Source organism: Eleutherodactylus coqui, chromosome 1 (assembly GCF_035609145.1).
Source record: "Eleutherodactylus coqui strain aEleCoq1 chromosome 1, aEleCoq1.hap1, whole genome shotgun sequence".
NCBI lineage: Eukaryota > Metazoa > Chordata > Amphibia > Anura > Eleutherodactylidae > Eleutherodactylus > Eleutherodactylus coqui.
Window position 1 is genome coordinate 411,793,268 of NC_089837.1, and position 13,114 is coordinate 411,806,381.

Sequence of the window (13,114 nt, forward strand, 5' to 3'; positions counted from 1 at the left end):
AAGCAGCATGGGTACTGTCAGCAGTGGGCCAAGCTGTCTCTTCCCCCTCCTCCTCATGCTCCTCCTCCTCCTGAACGCGCTGAGATATAGACAGGAGGGTGCTCTGACTATCCAGCGACATACTGTATTCCCCCGGCTCTGTTTCCGAGCGCAAAGCGTCTGCCTTTATGCTTTGCAGGGAACTTCTCAAGATGCATAGCAGAGGAATGGTGACGCTAATGATTGCAGCATCGCCGCTCACCACCTGGGTAGACTCATCAAATTTTCCAAGGACCTGGCAGATGGCTGCCAACCAGGGCCACTCTTCTGTAAATAATTGAGGAGGCTGACTCACACTGCGCCGCGCAAGTTGGAGTTGGTATTCCACTATAGCTCTACACTGCTCATAGAGTCTGGCCAACATGTGGAGCGTAGAGTTCCACTGTGTGGGCACGTCGCACAGCAGTCGGTGCACTGGCAGATTAAACCGATGTTGCAGTGTCTGCAGGGTGGCAGCGTGCGTGTGGGATTTGCGGAAATGTGCGCAGAGCTGGCGCACCTTTCCGAGCAGGTATGACAAGTGGGGGTAGCTTTTCAGAAAGCGCTGAACCACCAAATTAAAGACATGGGCCAGGCATGGCACGTGCGTGAGGCTGCCGAGCTGCAGAGCCGCCACCAGGTTACGGCCGTTGTCACACACGACCATGCCCGGTTGGAGGATCAGCGGCGCAAGCCAGCGGTCGGTCTGCTCTGTCAGACCCTGCAGCAGTTCGTGGGCCGTGTGCCTCTTGTCTCCTAAGCTGAGTAGTTTCAGCACGGCCTGCTGACGCTTGCCCACCGCTGTGCTGCCACGCCGCGTGACACCGACTGCTGGCGACGTGCTGCTGACACATCTTGATTGCGAGACAGAGGTTGCGTTGGAGGAGGAGGAGGAGGAAGGTGCTTTAGTGGAGGAAGCATACACCGCCGCAGATACCACCACCGAGCTGTGGTCCGCAATTCTGGGGGTGGGTAGGATGTGAGCGGTCCCAGGCTGGGACTCTGTCCCAGCCTCCACTAAATTCACCCAATGTGCCGTCAGGGAGATATAGTGGCCCTGCCCGCCTGTGCTTGTCCACGTGTCTGTTGTTAAGTGGACCTTGGCAGTAACCGCGTTGGTGAGGGCGCGTACAATGTTGCGGGAGACGTGGTCATGCAGGCCTGGGACGGCACATCGGGAAAAGTAGTGGCGACTGGGAACCGAGTAGCGCGGGGCAGCCGCCGCCATCATGCTTTCGAAAGCCTCCGTTTCCACAAGCCTATACGGCAGCATCTCTAGGCTGATCAATTTTGCAATGTGCACGTTTAACGCTTGAGCGTGCGGGTGCGTGGCGTCGTACTTGCGCTTGCGCTCAAACTGTGGCGCTAGCGACGTCTGGACGCTACGCTGAGAGACATTGCTGGATGGGGCCGAGGACAGAGGAGGTGAGGGTGTGGGTGCAGGCCAGGAGACGGTAGTGCCTGTGTCCTCAGAGGGGGGTTGGATCTCAGTGGCAGGTTGGGGCACAGGGGGAGAGGCAGTGGTGCAAACCGGAGGCGGTGAACGGGCATCGTCCCACCTTGTGGGGTGCTTGGCCATCATATGCCTGCGCATGCTGTTGGTGGTGCCTCCCCAGCTGATCTTGGCGTGACAAAGGTTGCACACCACTGTTCGTCGGTCGTCAGGCGTCTCTGTGAAAAACTGCCACACCGTAGAGCACCTTGACCTGTTAATCCAGTTGGTGGATTATTCGGTCTGGCCCTGCCTCTACCCCTGGCCACCGCACTGGCTCGGCCTGTGCCCACACCCTGACTTGGGCCTCCGCGTCCTCGCCCACGTCCACGTCCTATAGGCCTACCCCTACCCCTCAGCATGGTGTATTACCAGTGATTTGATTTCCCAGTGATTTGATTTCCCAGTGATTTGACTTCCTGCAGCCAAAATAGAATTTTTTCCCTTGTTTTTCAAAGGACAAGCCACACTGCGTGTATTCAATGAATACTACTAAGTTTAATATCTGTGTTGTGGCCCTGCAAATGTGTCAGAGAACTGCAGTGATGCAAAGTTATTCGCTCCAGCAGATCAGGGATTTCCCATGCAGGAAAGAAATTGGCGCAAGCCTGCAGCCAAAATAGAATTTTTTCCCTTGTTTTTCAAAGGACAAGCCACACTGCGTGTATTCAATGAATACTACTAAGTTTAATAACTGTGTGGTGGCCCTGCAAATGTGTCAGAGAACTGCAGTGATGCAAAGTTATTCGCTCCAGCAGATCAGGAATTACCCATGCAGGAAAGAAATAGGCGCAAGCCTGCAGCCAAAATAGAATTTTTTCCCTTGTTTTTCAAAGGACAAGCCACACTGCGTGTATTCAATGAATACTACTAAGTTTAATAACTGTGTTGTGGCCCTGCAAATGTGTCAGAGAACTGCAGTGATGCAAAGTTATTCACTCCAGCAGATCAGGGATTTCCCATGCAGGAAAAAAATTGGCGCAAGCCTGCAGTAAAACGTAGCTGGCTGCGTCTGATTTTTTTTAACGTTCTGCACGCAGCACACACGTACCCAGAGCCCTGAGGACTGTCAGAGGCAGGCGAAATAGAATTTTTTCCCTTGTTTTTCAAAGGACAAGCCACACTGCATCTATTCAATGAATAATGTATGTCTTCTGGCCCTGCCTACACAATTCTATCCCTGTAGTATTAATGCCGGGTGCAATGGTCTGCACAGCCGGTTTTGAGAAAAAAAAAAAAATGCAACACTGCTAACAGCAGCCTGGACAGTACTGCACACTATTAGATGTGGCCCTGAGAAGGACCGTTGGGGTTCTTGAAGCCTACACTAACTCCTAACGCTCTCCCTACAGCAGCTCCAGCACGATACCACTGTCCCTCAGCTAACTCACAAGGCATCTGAGGCGAGCCGCGGGAGGGGCCGATTTTTATACTCGGGTGACATCAGATCTCCCCAGCCACTCACAGCAGGGGGGTGGTATAGGGCTTGAACGTCACAGGGGGAAGTTGTAATGCCTTCCCTGTCTTTCAATTGGCCAGAAAAGCGCGCTAACGTCTCAGAGAGGAAACTGAAAGTAACCGAAACACCGCGTGGTACTCGTTACGAGTAACGAGCATCCCGAACACCCTAATATTCGCACGAATATCAAGCTCGGACGAGTATGTTCGCTCATCTCTAAATATGATCAAATAAAGAATTTACTGATACATTGTTGTTTTTCTTCTGTTATATGATTTAATAAGGAGATTTTACAAAGACTAAGACATGTGAGATTAGTAGAATACTGAAATCCCCCCAAAATGTAAGAAAGGTAACTTATGTGCACTATTAAAGGTGTTGTCCAGTTGTAAACTACTGATGACCTATCCTATAGGCCATCAATAGTAGATTGGCAGAGGTTTACAGCCCAGAACCCACAGTGATCAGCTGTGCATCTGGCTGATGCGCTACTGATCACAGCTAATTTCTGATGGAAGCCAACCGTTTTGATCCCTTTGCAGTGATCCAGCTTGGTAAAGTTTACATTTACTTCAGTGGGTACTTTGTACTACTAAGCTAGGCCACTGCAGTGGGATCGGAGCTGTCCACTTCCATCAGAAATCAGCTCCAGTCAGTAGTGCACTGAGCCAACACACTGGGAGACCTGGGTGACAGACCTCTGCCGATCTACTATTGATGAACTATCCTGAGAATAGGCCATCAATAATTTACAGCTAGACAACCTCTTTGAATACTAAATACATTAGTAGATACATAAAACACAAGGGAATCATTTCACTATATGTCCCATTGGGTCCAAATTCCTAATAATGAAATATAGGCCTTACGTATTCCGTTTAGACTAATGAGTTCAAATATTGTGTAATAAAGCTGTGTAATAAAATAAACCTTTCATTCAATTTTGTAGGCATTTATTCTGTATAGCGTAGACTACAGAAGCTAAACCATAGTAATCCTTTCAATTTTATTGTTCGGCAACAATTCTCTCTTTGTTATATTCAATCTATGAGACAACAGGATGTTCTGGCTTTAACACTACTTAAAGAGTATTACATTATTATTCCTAAAAGCCCAATATATTTAAATAGGAACATGAGTTTCCTTTATTAATATACCCCATGTTGTCAGAACTAAGCTATGAAAGATACTGTATGCATAGATCCAGGTTTCATATGTAATCTCTTGTTCCAGATTCTGTATTCAGATGATCCATTTCTCTGAAATAGAAAAAAAAAAGATTTTACAGGCTAAAAGCAAAATAATAAAATATTGCCTTACGTAACACGTCAGCCGTGCGTAGCCAGCTGAAGAAATACACAAATCTGTTTAATAAAACGGCTTGTCCATAAAATAACCAGAGCTAATGTGATTTGGAAAATAATTGATGTTGCTCTTCCACTGATTTGTTCTCTGCTGACAGGGTCTAAGATTTTCCATGCCATCATCTATTATACTATAGCACATTGTACGGTCCAATGTTGCAACCTAGTTTTTGTATTTTGTAGCTGGATACACGACCCATTGAAAGGCTATATGACCATTTGGAAGGCCAAATTGTTCTGCTTTACATAGCCAATTTGGTGATTGAGAGCTTAGACTATACTGTGACATTTACGGTCTGCCCTTGTGCTACTTCTAGACCAAGGGTCCATATCTCCAGTCCTCAGGGACCACCAACAGGTCATGTTTTCAGGATATCCTATGGTAAGAACACCTGTGGCAATGTCTGAGGCACCGATGATAATTACATCACCTGTGCAACGCTGAGGAAATACTGAAAACATGACCAGTTGGTGATCCCTGAGGACTGGAGTTGGGGAACACTGTTCTAGACCATCAAAAGATCACACATTCATACCAGAAGAAGTTATCCATATACCCGGTTGTCTATATTTTAATGTGAGACAGGGGCTTTAACTGTATATTCACATCTGTCCATAGTCCATACCTATGAGTGCATAAACAACCGATTCAGATGTATGGAATGGATTTTGTGAATGTTAGGTCAAAATTATTTGGAGTTCTCAAAAAAATCTTGAAGACACTTTAGTACTTTTGTGGTCTTCTCAGAGCCGAAACATCTTCAAGATTTCTAAACAAGCCCAACTTGATGTTGCTTTACCATTAATAGATATGAGTGTCTGAAAGTAATTCTCAAATGACGCTAAAGAACATAAGAAAAACATAACGCAATGATGAAATCAAAGTCAAATCACAGCAATGCAGTAAATCTGCCATCCTGATAAGATGAGCCTCCCTGGGTATAAAGTCAGCATATACTTGCTTCCATTTTTATTTCTTATCCAATAAAGTACAATGCTGTTCAACATTTACAGCCTTTATCAAGCACATGCATTTGTTTACTTGAAGAATCCTAAATCTATTGATTCAAAACCTTGCACTATGTGAAAAACTTTGGACCAGTATAGTGAGGCATGGATTTATTGCTTTTGGTTTTGCCAAATATACAGTGTAGGGGACCTCTGAGAGGCAGTCTACATCCTGGTATTTACTTACTGAATGTCACCTGTGTTCCTGTATATACATGCTTTACATACCTCTTGCACTAAAATAGCAAGGCTCACAGTGGATAGTCTGCTTATAGATCCACATACTATCTCCAGCCTTAAGATTTTCCAAGGAACCAGAACACGCTTCACACTAAAAAAAAGAGAAAAAAGGAAGTTAAAATTTTTCAAAAAAAGTATTTAATGTTGATTATTCTATTTAGCGTATATAAAGAACCATTAATAGCCTTAATACAACTGTATCTCTTAGCTAAAAGTATGAGGATTAATTCAAGCAAACATAGTCAGTATTGAACATTTCAAAAGTTTGGTTTAGCCATTTGCCAAATCTCGTTAAAGAGTTTAGTTTGGTTTACATTAGTACAAACCGCACCGTGAGTTTATAAAAACAGCTATAACAAGTACTGAACACTGTGTAAGAGCGTGGTGGTGGTGCCTCAACTTGTATAATAAACATCCATGAATAGAGCTACATCACCTCTATATTCATATTTTAGACTACGGCACCCATTACCACTGCATAAAGTATAACCTACTCTATTAGCACCATGCACCCTTACATGCAGGACTACCCATTGGGCACATTCACTTGTGCCTAATGAAAAATCCTGTCTCAACGCAGCCTGTACTCTGTTAATTGGCTATTTGGAAAGTGAAAAATTATTTTTTGTTACTTTATATTGTTATGGGTGATTTACCTACCTTGAAGCATGTTGCATGGCAGCAAATGTTTAAGTCATTCAGAATCATTTTGGCATCATTACCAAGTGGCTTGCGACAGTAAGTACAAATATCCTTCTCCATGACAGATCTAATAAAGAAAAAAAGTAAGCATAGATAATTAATAGAGAGTCAACTAGTAACTCACTTAAAACATCCATAGCAATAAACGTGATATAGTGGAAGAATGACTATTGTGACATAGGATATAATCATGGGCTTAAACAGATGACAAATTGTTTTTCCTGTACAGCTGATCACATCATAGGGAAGTTATTATTTAGGGCCAGCCTATATGGATTAAAAATAATCTGAATTGGAAACTCCATTTGTAATTTCATGTTAGAGATTAAGACTGATTCTGCCATTCTTCATCTAATGACCAGATTGTCAGTCATCTAGGATAACCAACAGTCAGCTTACACGTTCAGACGTCATATTATTTGGCAATAAGCATTATCAATTACATCAGTGTCCATATAGTTGCTGATTATAAAGGCACATTGGAAAATCTGTTTCCTGCTTCTACTTACCGATCAGATGTAGAATAAACAGTTTTAATTGAATTTGACACAATGTTTTGTCCATATGCATTAGAGGAGGATTTCCTGTTAAAAGAAATGATTCATTCTATAATAAGTGTCAGTGGTATTCATGTTTCTGGCAAATTAGGGTATACACCCAATAAAGGTTACAGTTACATATAGAATATAATTACAGACCGGGGGATCATAGAGAAGAGTCATATTAGACTAGGTGAGCTGCCCCACCCTGTGCTACCTCCCCGATATAGCATTTTGTCTTCTGCAAGACATGAGGAGCTTTGAGGTTGAGTTGTGAGCTTAGCGTATTTTGGCCAAAATATCAACTAATACCTCATATTTACTTGCAGAAGTAGTTTAGTCCTGAGATGCTCGGGAGCCCGGGGTGTCAGCGTATTGTGTGGTATTTTGTGATGTGTGGAGCAGCCACCTAGTCTAATAGTATTGGCGTAACTAATAGGCTGTAGGCCTGCTTGGTGCATTACATGTATGGGTGTGACTGGCACTCTATACAAGCCCCACCTATGTGCAAGTACAATACTAAGCAGCCACCTCCCAGTGTTTGGTAGATGTGTGAGTGGTTGTTAATTAGTATTTTGCACCTGCTACTTCCCCTATATGGAGAAGGAAATGTTAGGCTACCGGTTGAAGTCCTGTACCAGGCCCTCCGGTATGGCCCTATTGCAAACCCCAGAACTCGGCTACGGAACCCGATACTGACACATACCAATTATTCCACTTTTCGCTCATCACTAGTGACCACAATTTTAGCTTGGTATATTGGGATCTATTTTCCCCAGAGGAGTTGTACTGAACAATACTTCCAATTGCTCTATAGACGCAAGCAATGTATGTATGCCAATGTTTGGGTCACTGATTATTTCACTCATATAAGTAATGTATTAGTGTAATTATTTCCATACCTTCCATCTCCATAAGATGAATTTGGAACAGCAGAATAACTGAAATATACATACAAATAAATGCATTAATTAAAAAAAACAGCAATCTCAAATAATGATAAAAAACTAATAGAGATGAGCGAGCGTACTCGGAAAAGCACTACTCGCTCGAGTAATTTGCTTTATCCGAGTATCGCAGTGCTCGTCCCTGAAGATTCGGGTGCCGCTGCGGCTGACAGGTGAGTCGCAGCGGGGAGCAGGGGAGAGCGGGCGGCAGAGAGGGAGAAAAAGATCTCCCCTCCATTCCTCCCCGCTCTCCCCTGCAGCTCCCCGCTCCGTGCCGGCACCCAAATCTTCAGGGACGAGCACAGCGATACTCGGATAAAGCAAATTACTCGAGCGAGTAGTGCTTTTCCGAGTACACTCGCTCATCTCTAAAAACTAATAATATAGAAATAAAGCTGGAGTACCACTTCCTGAACCACCCACCATATTATTGTACATTCCCCTCCACCATGGCAGCAGGATAAAATATTCTTCTTTCCTCCCTGTGCAATCTGTACACTTAGACCCTCGTTAAAGGGAGTGTAACTTCCTTTTATTCCTCATCCTCTCAATCAGATAATGTCCCTTAGTGGAATAGATTGGGGTTATTACCTGTGCACTATAACCACGGTGGTTTCCTGATCTAAGATATTCTTAATATTAAGATGTGATGTTTTGGATGTATCCATATGTACAATAATTATTTATTAGAATTAAAACCCTGTTCTTCAGTTATTCATGAGCTGTGAGTATTAAGATAATTGCAGTTTCTAAAGAAGCCAAAAGATATCTATAGCCAATGTCAGGTTGTCCAATTTACATAAGAGTGCTCACTTAGTTATGACATTACCTGGTCTCTTGAGTGACTGTTACATTTGAGCGAGAGTTTGATCCATCAGTGGTGTCCTTGGAAGATGTGGCTGAGCGGCGAGTTGAAATATCAGAGCTATCATTAGTGACTTTGTGGGTTGATGATGTGGTTGACCGGCTGTTTGGAACATCAGTAACTAGAGAGGTTGTAGTTGAGTGTCTATTTGGTGCATCACTGGATTGTTCCTTAACACTGGAGCTGGTAGTAGTGGTTGTACGTCTGTTTGGTGTATCATTGGTTCCTTCTTTGACATTGTAGGTGGTAGTAGTGGTTGAACTTCGATTAGTGAGATTAGTACTATTACTAGCAGGTTTGGCTGGGCTAATATGGGGAAAGAAAATAGTAATTTTAGTAAACACATTTAATACACCTCATATTAGGAACTAATTCAGGTACTAATTGCCATCTCTGCTGAAGAGGTAAATACTTTTACAACCAAAGTTGCTCATCCCTCGGCTAACATCAAGGTACTGGGTAACATAAGAACATGCAGCAGTATTGTAAGATATCACATGCCATAATAGACCCAAGGACTACATCTATTCTACCTAGACATACAGAGATTGTTTTTGGGATTTTGCATGAAACAGTATTGCTTCTAAGGAAGAATAATTTTGCAGGCACAAACTCTGATGAAGAAGTGCAAAGAGGTGTGGAGCCCTACAGGCTGCCCTTCACGCAAACTTTGGGGTTTTATTTAAAGGATCCTGAACCACTAGATCTATTAGATCTCAGATTAAGGGGGTTGTGCCACAAAGCACATTAATCACCAACATAAATAATGGCTGGGGGGCCACACCCTACGGCGCTTGACTGCTTAACATTTGTGACCCTAGTTCCATCCAAACACCTTCTCGCTATAGTCTTCTAGGACCCGTATTCATTCTTGTGGTCAGTGGGTGTCCCAGCATTCAGGCCCTTAGTAATCAGACATTTACCACGTTCCTTTAGTCCCCAAATGTTTGTAGGACAGCCCTTTTTTTAATTACAGAATATCTCTATGCATCTATTAAATATTTAACCCCTTAAGAACGTGGCCCTTTTTCTTTTCTTTTCTTTCTTTTGATTTCTCCTCCCCACTTTAAAAAAACTCATAACTTTTGTTTTTATCCTCAGCTGTCTGAGGACTTGTTTTTTGTGGTTTGAATTGAATTTTTTCAACGGTACTTTTTAATGTTTCATATAATGTAATGAAAAACTTAAAAAACATTCTAAGTGAAGGGAAATGGGAAAAAATGCAATTTTGCCATCTTTGAGAGGGTATTGATCTTATAGTGTACACGTTGTGGAAAAAATGCCATATCTTTATTCTGTGGGTCAGTACAATTATGAGGATACCAAATTCATTTAGTCTTTTTGTTGTACTATTTTGAAAAAATATATATATTTTCTGCTGCCATCTTCTGATCACCATAACTTTTTTAGCTGTGCGTCAATAGAGCTGTGTGAGGGCTGTTTTTTTTGTGAGACGTCCTGTAGTTTGATTTTTCTATTATGAATATAAGAAAGGGGTTTTGTTTTTATTTTACTTTTAGTATTCTTTGGTTTTTTTTCAGTAAAAAAAACTTGAATTTGCAATCGCTTGATTGCTAATACAGTATAAGGCCTCGGTCACACGGGCATTTTTTCCCGCGATTTGCGCTTGCGCATGCGATCTGCGCTTTTTTAGACCCATTGCTTTGCAATGGTATCGGACACATGGGCGCGTTTTATGCGCTTGTCCGATAAATTATAGGACACAAGAAATCGCAGATCGCGCCTATCTGCGATCTGCGATTCCTTGTGTTCTCTATATGCGCTGAATTGGGCTGGCGGCAGCAGCGCCGACCCCATTGAGAACATATACTACACAAATCATTCTCCTCTGCCACAGCTGTAACAGCTGTGGCAGAGAAGAATGATGTTTGCCCATTGAATTCAATAGAGCCAGCAATACAGCCGGCTCCATTGAAAGCAATGGGCTGCCGGCGAGCGCAGGATGAATTTTCGGGAAGGGCTTAAGCCCTTCCCTGAAAATCATCCAAAAATGTGTAAAAATAAAAAAATATATATATACTCACTTTGTTCCTGCAGCCAGAGTTCAGCCGCGGCCGGCTGGCAATTCTCCTGAACTGCTCTGAGTAGTATTCAGCAGGCGGGGACAAGGTGAGTATATATATTTTTTTATTTTTACACATTTTTGGATGATTTTCAGGGAAGGGCTTATATTTTTAGTCCCTTCCCGAAAATTCATCCCGCGCTCGCCGGCAGCTCATTGCTTTCAATGGAGCCGGCTGTATTGCCGGCTCCATTGAATTGCAATGGGTTGGACAGCGCTCCTGTCATCGGACCCGTTTCAACGAAAACGTGGCTAGGAGCAGATTTTTCCGGCGATTTTTCGGCCCCAGTCACGCGATTTGCGGATGCGCATCCGTCATGCGATCCGCAAATCGCGGCAAAAAACGCCCGTCTGACCGAGGCCTAATGCAATACCACTGCGATGGTAGCCCTGGGGGCCTTCAGAAGGTCGCCAGCTGCCATGGCAACCAAACAGCAACTCCCGATCTTATCGTGGGGGGCGTTTGGGAACTGTGTGTTAAATGCAGACACTGGAAAGTGTACATGTACGCCAAAAAGCAGCAAGGGGTTAAAGGGGTTGTCCCGCGAAAGCAAGTGGGGGTATACACTTCTGTATGGCCATATTAATGCACTTTGTAATGTACATCGTGCATTAATTATGAGCCATACAGAAGTTATTCACTTACCTGTTCCGTTGCTGGCGTCCTTGTCTCCATGGATCCGTCTAATTTTCAGCGTCTAATCGCCGGATTAGACACGCTTGCGCAGTCCGGTCTTCTTCTTTTCTGAATGGGGCCGCTCGTGCCGGAGAGCGGCTCCTCGTAGCTCCGCCCCGTCACGTGCCGATTCCAGCCAATCAGGAGGCTGGAATCGGCAATGGACCGCACAGAAGACCTGCGGTCCACCGAGGGTGAAGATCCCGGCGGCCATCTTCACCAGGTAAGTAAGAAGTCACCGGAGCGCGGGGATTCAGGTAAGCACTATCCGGTTTTCTTTTTTAACCCCTGCATCGGGTTTGTCTCGCGCCGAACGGGGGGGCTATTGAAAAAAAAAAAAAACCGTTTCGGAGCGGGACAACCCCTTTAATAACTGGAAGTTCCATACTTTGCAAAGATCCTATAATAGTGTTACCTAAAGGAGAATTCGGAGGTAACATATTTCTTAAAGAGACTAAATCACCAACATTATTTTGTATGTATTAAAACCAGATAAAGAAACATTTTCCATTTTCTAATCTGTTTTTATTTTCTGATTGTAGAATTTTCATTTTGTTGTACATGACTATGAGGCGGCCATCTTTCCTGAGCTATATTTAACAGCATTTAGAGATATGCTTTACAGCAGCTTCAAAATCACGCCCACAAAATGGGACTAAACAAAACCATAGATTTCAATGACATTACTATGCACGAGAAAGATAGGACTTGCTCTGTCTTTCTCGCAGATAGTTTTGACACGTGCGAAAAAAGATGCGTTGAACCTACCTTCACGCTTTTCTTTTACAAACTCGAGTTTAAATTGTGAAAAAAATTAATCACTGGTTTATGCGCAAACACGCCCCAAAGCGGCGAGCATATTTGTGCATACGCCCATGTGTTTAAAGGGGTTTTGTCATTAAAAAAAGGAAGAAAAAAAAATCAATACTTACCTATTCCTCCCCTGTCAGTCTTTTTACCACATCTTCTCCTCACCGATCTTCTGCTGGCTCCTCCAGTTCCCCAGGGTCACCTCACTCCAGCTGGCTGGATCCTATTCTTCCTGTGACATTACGTCCATTCTCCGCATTCTGCTTCCTGCAGGGCAATGTACCCGGTCACTAGTGATGCAGTGTTCACTGCCTAGCAGGGAATGCCGAATCCTATGTCGGGCTATTACAGCAACTGCGGTGATGGGTGATCCGGAGAACTGGAGGAACCAGAAGATCGGTGAGGAGAAGATGCTGTAAGAAGACTGTTGGGGGTGGGGAATAGGTAAGAATACTGATTTTTTTATTCTGATGACAGAACCCTTTTAAGCCCTTATGTACATATAGGTGTTTACCTTGCAGTGTAATTCTGTCTGTGATGTTAGTGAGATGACTGCTGCAAAGTTTTCTCTATAGATCAGGGAGTATCTGCCTATTATTACGCTGGATTGTTTTTTTTTAAAGTACATATTTTGACCAAAACTTAAAACAAAAATCACCAAAAATTCTTTAAAAATATCTAACAAAAAATGTAATTCATATAATAGATAATTTTCTGATGACACATTCCCTTTAAGAATATTCATATATTCAATAACATTTTCATTATCTGTGTTGTTTTTCTGCTCAGTAGACATGTAACAAGGAATATTCCTCTCCTATATGTCTATTTTTTGGTATACAACATGACAAAGCATCCTGTGTAATTGCGCACTCTGGCAACCCTCCACTCTAAATTTAGCAAGCATGACT

The 13,114-nt window shown here is 43.3% G+C and overlaps 1 protein-coding gene across 1 annotated transcript in view; it reads right to left on the minus strand.

Moving 5' to 3' along the window:
* Nucleotides 1–3,219: 3,219 nt before the first annotated feature.
* The window catches only part of SCEL (sciellin), a 70,907-nt gene continuing 61,012 nt past the window's right edge, over nt 3,220–13,114 (minus strand). The window contains exons 21-26 of the mRNA XM_066580818.1: nt 8,599–8,940; nt 7,725–7,763; nt 6,793–6,867; nt 6,242–6,350; nt 5,570–5,672; nt 3,220–4,228 (exon numbers count right to left, since the gene is read on the minus strand). Of these exons, the coding sequence (XP_066436915.1) occupies nt 4,212–4,228; nt 5,570–5,672; nt 6,242–6,350; nt 6,793–6,867; nt 7,725–7,763; nt 8,599–8,940 (685 nt within the window). The 3' untranslated portion in view covers nt 3,220–4,211. The remainder of the gene's footprint in view (nt 4,229–5,569; nt 5,673–6,241; nt 6,351–6,792; nt 6,868–7,724; nt 7,764–8,598; nt 8,941–13,114) is intronic.